General features: G+C 37.4%; 1 protein-coding gene across 7 annotated transcripts in view; it reads right to left on the reverse strand.

Annotated features, from left to right (window-relative positions):
- Nucleotides 1-18431, reverse strand: part of TDRD3 (tudor domain containing 3) — a 183093-nt gene that overhangs the window by 64786 nt on the left and 99876 nt on the right. For all 7 annotated transcript variants that reach the window (XR_011470762.1, XR_011470761.1, XR_011470759.1 and 4 more), the window contains exons 8-10: nt 12313-12453; nt 5311-5467; nt 4445-4570 (exon numbers count right to left, since the gene is read on the reverse strand). Coding sequence is in view for 2 of the 7 variants with exons in the window: in XM_070408976.1 (XP_070265077.1) it covers nt 4445-4570; nt 5311-5467; nt 12313-12453 (424 nt within the window). In the remaining 5 variants the exon portion in view is untranslated. The remainder of the gene's footprint in view (nt 1-4444; nt 4571-5310; nt 5468-12312; nt 12454-18431) is intronic.

The raw sequence follows: 18431 nt of genomic DNA on the forward strand, positions 1-18431 counted from the left end.
ACTTTCCAACTATATGAGCCAATAAATTTGAATTCTGTGGCTTACATCTTAAAGCAAACTAATTTAGAACTTGGTGCCAGGAAATAGGGTGATAGAACCTAAAATGTAAAACCTATTTAGTAAAGAAAGAGGGCAGGGTAGTGAAAGTCTCTCATCTCCTAGGACAGTGGTTGGCAAACTCATTAGTCAACAGAGCCAAATATCAACAGTACAACGATTGAAAGTTGAGAGCCAAATTTTTAAAATTAAACTATATAGGTAGGTACATTGTTATTAACTTATTAGGGTACTCCTAAGCTGGCCTTTGCTAAAAACGTCCTCAATCTGATTGAGGAACCTTCACCGAGGTCGACCCCTTCCAACTCTCCCATCCACACTCATCTTGTATACTTGTTTCAGATAGACAAGTGTGGATGGGAGAGTTGGAAGGGGTCAACCTCAGCGAACGTACCTCAAAACAATGTACCTCCCCCGCACTGCGTATCTGCGGCCCGCCTGCACCGCATCTCCCCACAACCAACCTACACCCCCCACTTCTTCTAACGCAGTGATTCCCAAAGTGGGCGCTACCGCCCCCCGGTGGGCGCTGCAGCGATCCAGGGGGGAGGTGATGGCCACAGGTGCATTTGGGGGTGATGAGTAACTGCTATTAAAATTTAAAAAAAATTAATTTCCAGGGGCTGAGTAATATTTTTTCTGGAAAGGGGGCGGTAGGCCAAATAAGTTTGGGAACCACTGTTCTAACGCCACTTCTTCAAAATAGACTCACCCAGGCCGAAAACCGAATTCTGTGCATGGGCCACGAAGTTTCAATCGCACTGTACGTGCGTGCCCACGTGTGGTATTTTGTGGAAGAGCCACACTCAAGGGGCCAAAGAGCCGCATGTGGCTCTCGAGCCTTGGTTTGCCGACAACTGTCCTAGGAGGAAGATGGCTCCTCTCATTGTGCAGTTAAACCTATTGTTTTGGAAGTGAGACCACCTAACCAATGGACTGATGTTTAGAACTTGGTATAAAATGTCAGGATAATGGATTGTGTTGGTTACTTCTTACTGCCTTCAGGAGTCCTATAAGAAAGAGACAAGCTGGTAAGTTTGAAGGTAGAAAGGACACAGGTACAAATAGAAAGGTGTTCTCCTCAATTATTGACAACCAGCCCCAAAGACTGAGAATTAGGTAATCCAGCTTCTTAAGAGATTACTGAATTCTATGAACCAAGGAACAAAAGGGAGAAAGTGGGAGAAAAGACTGGGTCCTGGGGAAGCTTGACCAACTATGACCATTCCAACATTTTTGAGTGTTGAATGAGTTCTTAGTTCCTATATTTATTTAATTTAAATCTTATCCATTTCATAAGTATATCTCTATTTGAATTCTGTTCATATTCTTTTAAGTGTTTACCCTTTATATAACTGGGACATGTTCTGAATTCTACTTCCTAAAATTTTGACACAAAATATGAAGAAGCATAAATAAAAAGACAACATACACTTAATTTATAAAATAAGCTACACAAACAAGGGGATAGTAGAGGAGTATGAATTTATGAAAGTTACTCTGTCCATCTTTATCACAATGCCATTGTTCCTCATTCAGAACAAATTAAGGTTACCCTGGTTTTATTTAGATGTGGAAAATAAAAACAGTAAAGTTACTGCCTCAAGGCATCCCTTTCTCCACCTCAAGCCAACCCAGATTTCTTCCATAATAGTGGAAAGAATCAAGCCTACTTTGTTCCCAAGTTGAAACTTAAAATACACATTCCCAGTGGGCATTGTTTTACACGGTAGCTATGTATTACTCAAGTGATATAGTGATCTATTTAAGGCATATGACACAAAACAGACCTTTTAGAGTTGGCCTGATATTCTAGCCACCAATTATAATACCTAAATATAAAAACAAACATTTAAAAAATCTATATATAAGAGTCTTTTGGAACACAATCCCATCACTACATGATCAAATGAATAGTCCCAACTTGACATGAAGTCATTACAAATCACAAGGAACTTCCATTAATGGTTACTTCCATAAAACAATGTAATCCACCCCCCCCCCCCGAGAAAATTGATTAAAATGTCAATTAAGGTTATGTTTGATTCCAATTTAAAGACAGAATTTTTAAAAAGTTAACAATAAGAGAAAATCTCTAAGAAAAGTGCATGTGATGATCATAAAAGTTTTAACACATCAGAAAAAAATGACAGCGCCCTTTGTTCTACTACATTTATAGAATGAATGATTCCTCATGACACATGCAATTGTAATCTCACTTCAATCCCATTTTCTACCTTGCAGACAGGAATTTTTTTCTGAAAGCATCAAACAAACCTCACTGTTCTCATCCCCAAAACCCTTTTATGGTTCTGCACAGCCACCTGGATAAAATAAAAACTCTTTAGGACAAAATTTTCTTGACCTGGCTCCAGCCTACCACTTCTGTCTCTGGCTTTCTATCTCTACCTCTTCGTACCCTCACAGGCACAAAGAAGTGGTGTTCTGATGTCTCCATGTCTGGACTCCAGAGCCTCCTCTACTTGGGCTGTCTTTCTCCCAACACTCTTCCTCATACTTGTCTAAATGCTCCTCCTCTAGAAGCCTTCTGCCCATTTCCCATCTTGGTCCACTGGCCTTCCCACATGGTACTTTTAGGAAAGAATAAAAATTTGCTTCTCTGAGAATAATGGCCATCAAGTAGGACAATACACTCTTGCTGACTCTGTGTCATAATTTACAGTAACATAACTACAACATATTCTACTAAAACAATATCCACTACTAACAAATGTGTTAATAAATTTCTGTCCCCCTCAGAAGTAAATCTCCCTAAAACTGAGATTCCGTTTTGAGTGTATTATTCTTATCATGCATCTTAATTAAGTTTGATATCTTTTTTCAAGTGAAATGCTATTATTACTTCATTTTATTGGTTTAAGATGCGGGCTGTGAAAACTGAAGCATTACAGGCCCACAGGTCATAGTAGAGTCACTTTTCTCAGATTTAACCTCTTTATGATTTAGAAGATACCATAGTAGTCAAAAACAAATGTAGTGTGAGAGAAGGATAAAAGGAAATCAAAGGAGCTCTGAGACAAAAATACCAGAGAGGCAGAGAAATTTGAAAAAGCAGCTGAGATTCTCCTGCTGGCCTTGCAGAAGCGAACAAACATTATGAATTGCCTGTGGAGGGGTCATATAGCAAAGAACAGGGGGGCTTTTAGCAGCTGAAAGCACTCCCCAGGCAAGATCAAGCAAAAAAATTAAATCCATTAAGGAACTGTTTTGTTGTTTTTAATCCTCACCCTATGACATGCTTAGAAAGAGAAAGGGGGAGAGAGAGAAACTTTGATCAGTTGCCTTCCATAAGCTCCCCAACTGGGATCAAACCCACAACCCAAGTATGTGCCCTTTTAGTGCACCATCTGAGCCCCTCTAGCCAGGCGACCTGAGTTTTGCTAACAACCTGTGAACTTGTAAGAGGACATGAAGCCTCAGACAGGATTATAGCCCAATTGAAAACTTAATTTCAGTATGTGAGACTGGGCAAATGCCCCAAATGAGGCCTGGACCCCTGACCCACAGATATGATGTGATAATAAATTTGCATTGTTTAAGTCATTGGCTTTGTGAGAATTTGTTAAAAAACAATAGAAAACCAATACATCATGTGTTATAATCAAGAAAATATTGCTTGTGGATGTGTTTGCTTATAAGTTCTGTCCACATCAAACATTTGTTTGCTCAAATATATTGCCTTTCCTATGTAATCCAGCAAAAAATAAGCTTCCATTTTCATAAAATCTGAACACTTCAAATTTGTTATAAAACATTTTATCTCTGAGCTTTAGTTGACACAAAATATATCTAAAACCGAAAACTGAATTTAAAAGTATATTTTCCTAAAGTTTTGCAAACTTATTATTTTAGAAAATATTTACCATATTCCATGATCAGAGAAAAAGGTACACATTAACATACTTATTTCTCCTCTCAGTATTTATGTTAATCACTAGAAAGTGTCATATTATGAAATACATCACATTGTAAGCTTATTCACTCACTATGTAAATATTTTATTACAATACGTAATATGTGGGAAAAGAGATAGACTAATTTCACAATCAAAATAAATTATATAAGATTGTATAATTATAACTTCCCCAACATAACAATCTGTCATCTAGTAAAATTGGGGGGAAAGAGTTTGGCATTATTACCCATCTACAGTGAGAGGGAAAAATAAGCTGCCACCTAGTATTTTCAAATTGTAACAACTAAAATTGTCTTCTGTACTTCTATCAAATAGAAAATTTGTAGTTAAATAAATTTATAAACACCCAGAACCGAGTTTCTTATTGTTAGTTGTTCTAGTAAACCTTTTTTTTTTACAATTACAAATAAAGTTGGTCTTTTAAAGACAATCAATGTTAAGTTAGCCTACCTTCCACACTCAAAGTCCCCATTTTAGACTCCAAGAAATCAAATAATGTGCTTGGTGCTGATGGCCTTGCATTTCCCAGTTCTTCTTCATCTTCAGATCTTATTCGTCCCCTGCCTTTTCCTTTGCCTTAAGAAGTAAGACATATAAATTGTATATGCATAAATAAAAGGAGAAAATACACTAAAACATAACTAGCAGATATCTTAAGTAGGATTTTGTATATATTTCTTTTCATATTTTTTGTACAGTCTACATTACTCATAAGAAAATTTTTAAATGACTGTATTAACTAGTACATTTAATCCTGTATTAACTAGTACATTTAATTCTCTAAATGATCTATCTAGAAATTTAAATTTTTTCATATAAATTATCTTTTAAATAATCATTTTCACACATTTTTTTCTTTACCCACTTATTTTTTTAAAAGAATATAGGATTAGGAATGAGAAAAAAATCACATAATACATCTGACTGTGCAATTAAAAATCACATGATGCATTCAACTATGCAATTAAAAATAACACTAAATAGTCATGTTCTTGTTCATTTAAAAAGTTTTCAGACTCTTTAGTCATTTATACAAGTGGCACAGTACTAGGTTAATAGAACTAGTCACTTTATATTTCCTGTATTACATCAACCTTGTCAAATAAAGTATTGTTAGACCTACTTTATATAAAGATGAAGACAATGAAATGCAGCATAACCTGCACAGGTCTCTGTAGTTCTAAAATTAGAAGAACTTATCACAATTGTAAATAAAGTTACAGCCATCACAGCAACAAAACCCAGGCTCTGTCAACAACATATATTCCTTTGAAAAGCAAACAATGCTATGTGGCACATTGCTTAATGAGTTATACCTCTCTGAGGTGGACCCAAAACAGGTTTTTGTTTATTGCTGTTAAGAAGTACATTCAGTGCTGCTTCTAAGTTGTTGCCATTATCCATAAGAGCTTGCCTTGATGCTTCCTTACTGAAGCCCATTTCTGTTATGTGCTTCAGAGCCTTCTCATCAACCTGTAAAGAATGAAGAGAAAAGCTATGCTGATAGGCAATAAATAAAGCAAGTTATAACTTTTCAACTGTACATTGTTTAATTTCCTTTTTATTGAATTTATTGGGGTGACACTAGTTAACAAAATTGTATAGGTTTCAGGTGCTCAATTCTATAACACGTCATCTATACACTGTACTGTGTGTTTATCACCCTGTCTCCATCCGTCACCATTTATCCCCCCTATACCCTCTTCTACCTCCCCCCACAATCACCACATTGTTGTGTCCATGAGTTTATTCTTTTTTGCCCAATCCCTCCACCATCTTGCCCCTAACCCAGCTCACCACCCCACTCCCGACAGCTGTCAGCCTACTCTCTCTGAGTCTGTCTCTACTTGACTTGTTCATTTTGTTCATTAGATTCCACATGTGAGTGAAATCATATGGTACTTGTCTTTCTCTGATTGGCTTATTTCACTTAGCATAATGCTCTCCAGTTCCATCCATGCTGTTGCAAAGGGTAAGTGTTCCTTCTTTTTTTATGGCTGAGTAGTATTCCATTGTTTAAATATACCACACTTCTTTATCCACTTATCTATTGACGGACCCTTGGGCTGCTTCCAAGTCTTGGCTATTGTAAATAATGCTGCAATGAACAGAGGGATGCATACATTTTTTCAAATTAGTGTTTAGGGCAGTGATGGCGAACCTTTTGAGCTCGGCGTGTCAGCATTTTGAAAAACCCTAACTTAACTCTGGTGCCGTGTCACATATAGAAATTTTTTGTTATCTGCAACCATAGTAAAACAAAGATTTATATTTTTGATGTTTATTTTATATATTTAAATGCCATTTAACAAAGAAAAATCAACCAAAAAAACGAGTTCGTGTGTCACCTCTGACACGCGTGTCATAGGTTCGCCATCACTGGTTTAGGGTTTCTTCAGATAAATTCCCAGAAGTGGATCACGGGGTCATAAGGCAGTTCCATTTTTAATTTTTGAGGAAACTCCATAGTGCTTTTCACAGTCGCTGTACCAATCTGCATTCCTACCAACAGTGCACAAGGGTTCCCTTTTCTTCACATCCTTGCCAACATTTGTGGTTTATTGATTTACTGACAGTTGGTTTTAATTTGCATTTCTCTTGACAGGTAGTGATGTTGAGCATTTTTTCATGTCTATTGGCCACCTATATGTCCTCTTGTTAATCCTTACCCAAGGACTTTTTTTCCCCCATTGATTTTTAGAGAGAGCAGATGGAAGGGAGGGAGGGGGAGGAGGAGGGAGAGGAGGAAGAGGAAGAGGAGGAGGAGAAGGAGGAGGTGGAGGAGGAGGAGGAGAAAGAGGAGGGGAGGGGGAGGAGAGGAGAGAGAGAAAGACAACCAATCCATGAGAGAGACACATTGATTGGTTGGTCAATTTTGTTTATCTTTTCAAAGAACCAGCTCTTGATTTCAATGATTTTTTTGGTAATTTTTTTAGACTTTATTTTTTCTGCTTTCCTTCCTTCTATTTACTTTGCACTTTGCTTGTTCTTTTTCCAGTTTCTTTAAGTGTAAAGTTAGACTGTTTTATTTTAATTATTTTAAAAAATAATTTAATTGATTCCAGAGAAAAGAAAGGAGAGGAAAATAGAAATATCAATTGTGAGCCCTAACCGGTTTGGCTCAGTGGATAGTGCATCGGCCTGCAGACTCAGGGGTCCTGGGTTCGATTTCGATCAAGCGCAAGTACCTTGGTTGCGGGCACATCCCCAGTAGGGGGTGTGCAGGAGGCAGCTGGTCGATGTTTCTCTCTCATCGATGTTTCTAGCTCTCTATCCCTCTCCCTTCCTCTCTGTGAAAAATCAATAAAATATAGATTAAAAAAAAAAGAAATATCAATGATGAGAATCAATGATTGGCTGCCTCCTGCATGCCCCACACTGGGGATTGAGCCCACAACTCGGGCATGTGCCCTGACTGGGAATTGAACTGTGACCTCCTGGTTCACAGGTCGACACTCAACCACTAAGCCAGACAAGTTATATTGTTTTAGATTTTTATTGTTCCTTGATATATAATGATATGAATATCTCTTGTAGGACTGCTTTTGCTATGTCCCATAGATTTTGGGTTGCTGTGTTCTCATTTTCATTTGTTTCAAGGTATCTTTTGATTTCTTCCTTGATCTCATTGTTAACCCATTCACTCTTTATTAACATGGTATTTAACCTACATGTCTTCGTGTGTTTTTCAGTGTTGATGTTTTTTGTGATTGATTTCTAATTTCATACCATTATGGTCAGAGAAGATGCTTGATATGATTTCAATTTTCTTAAATTTATTGAGACTTGTTTTGTGTACTAACATGTGGTCTATCCTGGAAAACTGTTCAATATGCACTTGAGAAGAATGCATTTTCTGCTTCTTTGGGGTGAAATTAATTAAATTAATCTGATCTAGTATGTCTTTTATGGCCACTTTTTCCTTGTTGATTCTGTCTGGGAAATCTATCCATTGATGTCAATGGGGCATTAAAATCTCTTACTATGACTGTATTACTGTAAATCTCTACCATTATGTCCATCAAGATTTCATTTACACATTTAGGGGCTGCTATGTTGGGTGCATGAATGTTCACAAGGGCTATGTCCCCTTATTGGATTGCTCCTTTTATTATTATGTAGTGTCGTTCTTTGTCTCTTACTACAGCCTTTGTTTTAAAGTCTACTTTGTCAGAAATACGCATTACTACCCGAGCTTTTGTTTTTCATTTCCATGTGCAATTGCCAAGGAAGAATGTACATAATATGTAGGGTTGTACCTTGAGTACTATCTTACTCTACAAGTACCATTACACATAAAAAACAACACAAAATAGAAATTTAATGATATGTTAGAATAAGGATTTTGAAAATAATATAGACAGTGAAAACTACCTAATTAAAATTTTTCATGGTTAATACTTCTCCATTCTAGAAAGGAAATGTAATTTATTTAGCACCTTTCCAAAAATGCAAAATATAAAATGAAGCTAACAAAATGATACCATCTCAGTAGCTGGGTGCCTTTCTTCTCTCTATTGTTGCACCATTCTGCCGTATATTTATTAGCAATACTATCTATGATGCTTTGACAATCTGTACCCCTGATAGGAAAAATTACTTTATAAATGCCAGAACCCAAAATCTCCTTGACAAATTCAAACCTGGGTACAATTAAAAAACTGTTTAAGTAACATAAACATATCCCATGAGAAATTTCTTGAGCCATAGCTAGCTGAGAAATTCATAACTAACTTTTCTATATTTTTATTTTTTATTTTTTTTTTTTTTTTTATTTTTTTATTTTTCGCTTAAAGTATTACAAAGGGTATTACATAAGTGTCCTTTTTTCCCCCCCCGCCCTTGACAAACCCTTACCCTCCCTTACCCCCCAGTGTCTTATGTCCATTAGTTATGCTTATATGCATGCATACAAGTCCTTCGGTTGAACTTTTCTATATTTAAAAGTTAAGATATACACATAACACATGTTGCAGACAACTACTATCATACCTATGGTGGACACTGATAAAAGCACAAAATTTTTTCCCAAACTCTGATTGCATCCTTCTAAATACAAAATCAACAGATCAGAGTTGACATATAATAGAAAAAATACATCCCTGCTATAGATATGCTAAAGTAAATGTAAAAATGACTGCATATCCACACTACAATTCATCCCAGTTCTGACCAGGTAGCTCAGTTGGTTAGACAACATCCTAATACACCAAGACTGCAGGTTTGACACTGGTCAGGGCACATAAAAGAATCAACCAATACCTGGCTGGTGTGGCTCAGTGGTGTCAACCTATAAACCAAGAGGTCTTTAGTTTGATTCTCGGTTAAGGCACATGCTCAGGATGCAGGCTCGATTTCTGGTGGGGGTGTGCAAGAGGTAATTGGTAGTTGTCTCTCTCTCATCGATGTTTCTATCTATCCCTCTCCCTTCCTCTCTCTCTCTCTCTTAAAAAAAATCAATATGTAAAAACATATTAAGTAAAATAATCAACCAATGAATGCATAAATAAGAGGGGCAACAAATTGATGCTTCTCTCTCTCTTCTTCTCTCTCTAAAAATCAATAAAAAAATACCTATAATTAATCCTTGTTATTAAAAAAAAACTTACGTGGATATAAAAAATAAACAAACTTCCAAACTGTTTTCTCTGCTAATTATATCCCAAGTAAATATGTAATTAAGAAACTGGCCCTGGATGGCATTGCTCATTGGTTAGAGCATCAGTCTTTGCACTAGAGAGTCATGGGTTCAATTCCCAGTCAAGGGCATGTACCTGAGTTGCAGGTTCAATCCCCAAACCCGGTTGAAGTGCATGAGGGAGGCAACAAAACGTTGTCTCTCTCACATCAATGTTTCTCTCATCCCACTTGTCTCTCTCCCCCCACCCTTCCACTCTCTCTGAAAATCAATGGAAAAAATATCCTCAGGTGAGGATAAAAAAAAAGAGAGAGAGAGAGAGAGAGAGAAGAAGAAGAAGAAAAAGAAACTGTCCCATACATAGAATTCAACCAGTAACACTTTTTTGTTAAATATATTTTTATTGATTTCAGAGAGGAAGAGAGAGAAACATCAATGATGAGAGAGAATTACTGACCGGCTGCCTCCCACATGCCCCCTATTGAGAATCGAGCCCACAACCCAGGCATGTGTCCTGATTGGGAATCGAACCATGACATCCTGGTTCATAGGTTGATACTCAACCACTGAGCCACAATGGCCGGGCAGCCAATAATACTTTTAATAGTCAATTACTACCAAATCTTGGTATACCTTACTCTAGCTTTCCTGTTGACCTGAATTGCATTAACTAAATTCTCAATCAATGTTTTGGCATGGCCTCGCTCCCTCTGAGAGCTCTAGGTGAGAACTTCCTTGCTTTTCTAATTTCTGTTGTAAGCTATCAATCCTTGGCATTTTTTATTTGTAGATGCATCTCCAGTCACATGATCATCTTCTCACTTTGTGTCTTCAGGGTCATTTTCCCTCTATAAATGTGCCTCTCTCTTTGTCTAAATTTTCTCTCTTCATAAAGAGATTGAATTAGGGTCTACCCTAATGTCCTCTTTTTAACTTGATTCCATTGTAAAGACCCTATTTCCAAGTAAAGTCACATTTGAAGATACTGGTGGTTAGGACTTCACTGTATCTTGTAGGGAAAGACACAATTCAACCTATAATATCATCTATTATCAAAAATTATTTTAAGGAACTACCAGCTGACATCCCAATCAAGTCTTCTCTTCAATTGCTGAAATACAGATTTAAAAACTACCCAACCTACAAAATAATTTGATTCTTGGTTATGAGAATAATTCATGTACAAATTTATAACAGTATTTTAAGTTATTTAATGTTCTCCTTCATTTTTATTTAATAGTTTTCCTGGATATAGAAATTTTGGTTAAGTTTTTCTTTCATTATTTTCAATACTAGTGGCCCGGTGCACAAAATTTGTGTACAGAAGGGGGGTTTCCTCAGCCCAGCCTGAACCCTCTCCAATCAGGGACCCCTTGAGGGATGTCCAACTGCCGGTTTAGGCCTGTGGGATTGGGCCTAAATTGGCAGTCGGACATCCCTCTTGAAATCTGGGACCGCTGGCTCCTAACCACTCACCTGCCTGCCTGCCTGATCGCCCCTAACTGCCTCTGCCTGCCTGATCACCCCTTACTGCCCTCCCCTCCCGAACTGATCTAGCCCCCAACAGCTCTCCCCTGCAGGCCTGATCTTGCCCCCAACTGCCCTCCCCTGCTAGCCAATTTGGTTCTAATTGGTCAGTTTCTATGCCAGTCAGCATCAAAAGCTCCGCCTCTAGGCAGCCATTGGCTCCTCACAGTTCACCCAGATTTGGTTCTGATTGGTTGGTTTCTATGCTAGTCAGCGTCTCCAGGCATATCTCTGGGTCTGATCAGAGAGGTGGGGCAGATCAGCAGCCCCCGCAGAGAAACAGAGGCATGGCTGCTGACAAAGCCCGGAGAGAAAGAGAGAGGCAATGGCTGATCAACAGCTGCCTCTCTCTCTGGGCCTTTCTCCGGGCCTGATCCACAGCCCCCTTGGCAGTCAGTGCTGGGTCGCTGCACCAGCACCGCGGCAGTCACAGCAACCCAGCACTGACTGCAAGACTGACTTCCGGTGTTTGCTCGGTCATTATGGACCCTGAGTTTTTATATATTAGGATATCATCCCACTGCTTTCATGCTTCCATAGTTTCTAGTGAGAAATTGGCTGTTAATCTTATTGAGAATCCCTGTTCTTGATGAGTTGTTTCTTTTTCACTGCTTTCAAGATTTTTCTCTTTGTCTTGAACTTTCAACAACTTGATTACAATGTGTTTTGCTGTGTCTCTCTTTGAGTTTATCCTCCTGGAGTCCATAATATACATGAATTTATTGCAATATATTTTTTCCAAACAGCAAATCAAAACAAAAAAATCACTTTAGACAAAATTTGAGAAAAGATGAAGATGTGGGAAAGGGTAGAAAAGGGCAGATAACTATGTTTTTGATGCATCAACTTTTAGGATATTATTTCCATTGAGTGTCTTCTATTTAATTTGATAGTTTTTATCAAAACATTCCCAAAGATGTTATTCAGACATTATAAATTAAAATCAAATGAAAGTTTTAAGTAAGTTATTTTTCAAACAACCCAAATTTTCCATCACTTAATTGTAAATCTTAATGAAAGCCTGCTAGAGTTATAACATCTATCCATAATACATTGAACAAAGCCCAGTGATAGTTATGAGAAAGAACAAAAAAAATCATCAAAGCTATTAAAGGAAGAAAAGATTAACTTTGTGTTGGTTCTTTAGCCTTACCAGTTCTCTATATACAGCTTCATGTTTCCCCTCTGATTTGGTTGGCTTTTCTTTCTGTAAAATTTCTCTATTTCGGTTACCAGCAGCACTCATATTGAGATTACTTCTTGCACTACCACCACCTCCTCCAAATGTCTTGGTCTTTAGGTAAGAGAAAGATAACAGAGATGTAGGTTAATAGCATTTGAAAATAGTCCTAAAGACTAAGCTACAACTAAAAGTATCTAGTAAAACTGAAATAGTTTTCATTGTTTTACATAAAGAAATCAAATGTTAGCTAGTCCTTTTAAAATAAATATCTACTAGCCATAACTTCTTTTTTCCATAAGTCCAGGCAAGGCAATAAAATAACTACATAACTATAATCTTTAAGTCTCCAAGGCAAGTCATCAGAATAGACTTTAGATAATAATATAGTAGAAAATAATAAGCACTATGGACATTAGATGTCAGAAATAATTCTAGGGTAAAATACTTGACTAATATACAGCCTGGGTTAGAGGGCAAGGCTATCTACTTATATAAAAACCCTGGGTGTAACATCACATCCATAAGCACGACCAAGTGGAAGGAAGTCAGTACTGCAGGGGTCGTCTTGGAAACGGCTGCGCCCTCCCCAATCTGTTTCCCAGAGGGCGAGGTTTCAGGCAGGAACCCACCCTCAGGGCAAGGTTTCAGGCAGGAACCCACCCTTGGAGCAGAGCGTGGAAGTACTGAGTCCGGCCTTCAAACCAGACCCTGACAGTAGGGAGGAGGGAGCCCCATTCCTCACAGAATCTGCTGTTGGATAGCTTGCTGTCAGTGGCCTGCCAGACAAGAACCCCATTCACCCCGGACCCTGACAGGAGGGAGAAGGGAGTCCCATTCCTCACGGAATCGACAGGTGGCCAGCTTGCTGTAAGGGGCCTGCCAGCTAGGAATCCTATTTACCTGCATTTCTTTATAAAGTTTTAATACATTATATTAGAGGTTGTGGTGGTACTGTTTTACCCACAGTGTCTACAGGAATTGCTGCAAATTTACTTCTCGGTGGAAGCACCTTTTATTTTCTCTATAAGTTACCGATTCCATTAAATGAGACTTCAATTTCTAGACTCAATATAAAGAGTGAAGTTGCTAAAACTATTAAAAAGGCCCAACTTCTCATTATTGATGAATGCACCATGGCATCCGGTCATGCTATAAACACCATAGACAGATTACTAAGAGAAATTTGAATGTTGTATTTGGCGGGAAAGTTCTCCTTCTTGGAGGAGTTTTTCGACAATGTCTCAGTATTGTACCACATGCTATGCGATCGGCCATAGTACAAACGAGTTTAAAGTACTGCAATGTTTGGAGATGTTTCAGAAAGTTGTCTCTTACAACAAATATGATATCAGAGGATTCTGCTTATAGTGTGGATGGTTAGTAAAACTTGGAGATGGCAAACTTCATAGCAGTTTTCATTTAGGAAAGGATATTAATGAAATCCCCTGTGAAATGATTTGTAATGGATCTATTATTGAAGCTACCTTTGGAAATACTATATCTATAGGTAATATTAAAAATCTATCTAAATGTGCAATTCCTTTGTCCAAAAAATGAACATGTTCAAAACTTAAATGAAGAAATTTTGGATATACTTGATGATTCCATTGATTCCACAGATGATGCTGAAAAGGAAAATTTTCCCATCGAATTTCTTAATAGTATTACTCCTTCGGGAATGCCGTGTCATAAATTAAAATTGAAAGTGGGTGCAATCATCATGCTATTGAGAAATGTCAATAGTAAATGGGGTCTTTGTAATGGTACCAGATTTATTATCAAAAGATTACAACCTAACATTATCGAAGCTGAAGTATTAACAGGATCTGCAGAGGGAGAGGCTATTCTGATTCCAAGAATTAATTTGTCCCCATCTGACACTGGCCTACCATTTAAATTGATTCGATGACGGTTTCCCGTGATGCCAGCACTCGTGATGACTCTTAATAAATCACAAAGACAAACTCTAGACAGAGTAGGCATGTTCCTACCTGAACCCGTTTTCGCACATGGTCAGTTATATGTTGCTTTCTCTCTAGTTTGAAGAGCATGTGATGTTACAGTTAAAGTTTTAAATACTTCATCACAAGGGAAATTAGTCAAGCACTCTGAAAGTGTTTTCACTCTTAATGTGGTGTACAGGAAGATATTAGAATAAGTTTAATCACTTTATCAGTCATTGTTTGCATCACTGTTGTTTTTATATCATGTTTTTGCTGTTTTCATATCATGTTTTTGTCATTTTTATATCATGCCTCTGTTGTAATATCCTTTTGTTACTGTTTATTTATTAATAAATTTATATATTATTTTCATATACATTTTACCAATTTTCTTTCATCTCTCACACTTCTATTATATAAAAAGGGCCAATCGCAATATTAAAATATCTCCGCTAATTAATTCCCTTTTAATGTGCACGAATTTCGTGCACCGGGCTACTAGTCTTCAATAAGGCACTAAACCTGTCTAGAAATCAGTTACATTATGTCTATGATCCAATACTATATTTCTATAATCTTAGAAAGTAAACAAATAATATAAATTTTAACACTGGTTTAAAACTTTCATTAATAATTTATTATTTACATTAATACATATGCTGTGTCTTACCACCTATGTATGAAAATTTGGAAGTCCATAGTTCTTATTTTACTGACTTATTTGAAAAAATTATATGTGTAATCAAATTTGAAATTTTGATTTCATTTATGTTTTTTCAAAACTATTCTGAAAAACTAGAACATAAAGAACATTGATCTGGAAAGATACTAATTCATAATTTAAAAGTATCCCACAATTAATACTTGTATAATATCAAATTAAACATCTAGTTATATAAAATCTTTATAAGCTAATAGATTCAAAGGAAGTTGTCAAGACTTGACTTTTATTAGATATAGTGATCAATCTTTAAAAATGTGTTTTAAACTTACTACAGTAAGAAAATAAAACATGCTAGATATAAATTCATATAACATTGAAAAATTATTTTGTATCAGATAAAAATATAAAGAAATAGGACCTGAAAAACAGAAAAATGATGTTAGATGAGCATTAATGGGCAACATGTTAAATATCTCTATTAGGTATTGATATACCACATCTTTAAAAACCACAGATGTATTACTGGATTCATTCAATTTTTGGTTTATGCAATCCCAGCAAAAAAAACCCAAAAAAACAAAAACAGATCTGGAATGTCCTGATAGTCATTACTTATATAACCATAAAGAAAAATATGAATTTATATTAACGTGATACAAAGTTTATTAGAATGGAAGACAACGTTTGTAGTATAGTTAAGAACATAGGCTTTGAGGCTAGACAATGGTGGGACTAAATCTTGGCTCAGCCACTTCCTAACTCCTATTCTCAGACAAGTCATTTAACTTCCTCCTTCCATAGCCTTAGATTTCTCATGCTTAAAAGAGGAATGAGGAAACCTGCCTGTTTGGGACATTTGGAGGATTAAATGATATCATCGACATGAGTGATAAATTCAGTAACTGGCACATATTAAACACTCATAACAGATGGCAATACTACTGTTTTGTTTAAAATATGGTTACCTGAAAACTCTGGAGCCTGACCTGTTCCAAATTAAATATATTTCTGGAATTTAAATTCTGTAATTCCAAAAGTATTTTTTCTTTTTGGTGGCAGTGAAATAGCCCCATCTTCTGGATACATTTTCTTACTATTTTCTTTCCATTTTATAGATGAAGGAATAGGATAAATATCATTTTCAGTATTGCTTTTTAGGGTTTTAAAACAGTCGTTACTCACTAAACATGTAAATACCTAGAAACATCACAACTTAAACATTACCCATAAGGCAACTGATGTCCTTTATTAGCCACATCGTTTTGTCCATATTATGTGAATCAGGCATCTGTGAGATCATGAAACTCAGTAGGCCTTAAATGTTGCCTAGCAATCCTACTATATTTCCCTAGCCCATTCACCCTCCCAATCATCTAGACAACTATTTTACATGTTCTCCTCACTGCTCAAGCCTCCAACATCTTCTCCCCCATTATCACAGTTTACCTTGCTCACTTCCTCACTGAAATAACTAAAATAATCACTGAAGAACTTAAACAGATTTTCACCATATCAACCTACACTGATATCTGCACACTTATACTTTATCTTTACGCCGTCTATATGAATGTTAAGAAAAATGTGCAGGGAATGAATGATTTCCCCATTCTACATTAGTTCTCAGGCAACATTTTACATGACTTTTTCAACAGTCTTTGATAAATTCAACACTCCTTTCTCCATGATACAATTTCTGCATTGTCTTGTTTTGATCTTATCTTACCAGTGATACCTTGGCTGGTTCAACTTCTTCATCCAATCTCGAAGATTGAAATGCTACAGCGTTCATTCCTTACCCTTTTCTCTTCCGTAACAGCACTCATTCCTTTGATGATTTTGTTTGCCTCATGACTTCAAATATCATCCTTATGTCTATAACTCTCGAATGCTTACATCCATTTCAAACTACACTCTTCTGTCTCACTGTCTATTAAAAAAAATGTTACCATGAAGATGTCTGATAGATACTTCAATACTAATATGCTCAAAACAAAACACCAGATATTTCTCCTCTCTAACTTGTTCTATTCCAGTCTTCTCCAATTCAAGGTAAGCAACTCTACTCTGCCAATTTCTCAAGGCAAAACCTTTAAAGTTATTCATGACATTGCTTCTTTTCTCATGTGCCACATGCCATCTGCCAGAAATCCTGATGACTCTACTGTCAAAATTCCAGACTTGACCACTGTGCATGACCTACATAGCTGCCACCTTCATTCAAACTACCACCATCATTTTTCTCCCCCTGGATTACTTCAATAATTTCTTAACGTGTCTGATTTTAATCTTCCTTATCGACAATCTGTTCTGAACACAGCAGCCAGAAATAGACTTTTAAAATGTAGGTCAGCTGATGTGATTGCTGAAAATCCTCCAGAGGCTCCTAATTTCTCTCTGAATAAAGGCTAATGTCTTTAAGGTGGCTTACAGGGCTCTACATATGTAGAACCCCATTACCACTCAACTTTATATTCTACTACATGTCCCTTTGCTCTCTCTGCTTCCATTGGTTGAACACATATTCCTGCTTTTGATCCTTTGCAAAAGCTTTTCCGTCTCTCTAGAATAAGCTTCTCATATAACCACACAGCTAATTCTTTTTCTCTCTTTCAAGTCTTGGCTTAAATCTCACCAAAGTGAGGTCCAATCAAACTACTATATTTAAAATGGAAATCTACAATATGATTATTTAGTATGTTTACATTGTTTACTGACCTTACTAGTACATAAACGACACAAGAATTTCAAAAATTCTCGCCCTAGCTGGTTTGGCTCAGTGGATAGAGCATCGGCCTGTGAACTGAAGGGTCCCGGGTTCAGTTCGATTCTGGTCAAGGGCACATGCTCAGGTTGCCAGCTCGATCCCCAGTAGAGGGAGTGCAGGAGGCAGCCAATCAGTGATTACTCTCATCATTGATGTTTCTACCTCTCTCTCCCCTCTCCCTTCCTCTCTGAAATCAATAAAAATGTTTAAAAATAATTCTGTTTCTGACCATCCTATTTTAAATCGTACTCCCCTCCCTACAAATGGCACTCCAAAAACTTTCCATCCTACTCTACTTTTCCTTTTATTCCCATAGCACTTACCAACTTCTAACCTACCATATAATTTATATACTTATTATATACTAGAGGCCCGGTGCACAAAAATTTGTGCACTTGGGGCGGGGGGGGGGAGGGGAGGTCCCCCAGCCCGGCCTGTGCCCTCTCGAAGTCTGGGACCCCTCGGGAGATAACGACCTGCTGGCTTAGGCCTGCTCCCGGGTGGCAGAGGGCAGGCCCAATTCCTAAGTGCAGCCCCTGGTCGGGCTCAGAGCAGGGCCGATTGGGGAGTTGTGGCGCCGCCCCATCATGCACAGAGCAGGGCGGATCGGGAGGTTGCAATGCTACCCTCAGTCACGCTCAGGGTAGGGCCGATTGGGGGGTTGGGGCACCGCCCCCTGTCACACTCAAGGCAGGGTCGATGGGGAGGTTGTGGCACC

Source organism: Myotis yumanensis, unplaced genomic scaffold (genome assembly GCF_028538775.1).
Source record: "Myotis yumanensis isolate MYYU_CA2020_CCGP unplaced genomic scaffold, mMyoYum1.0.hap1 SCAF_3, whole genome shotgun sequence".
In the NCBI taxonomy this organism is placed as follows: domain Eukaryota; kingdom Metazoa; phylum Chordata; class Mammalia; order Chiroptera; family Vespertilionidae; genus Myotis; species Myotis yumanensis.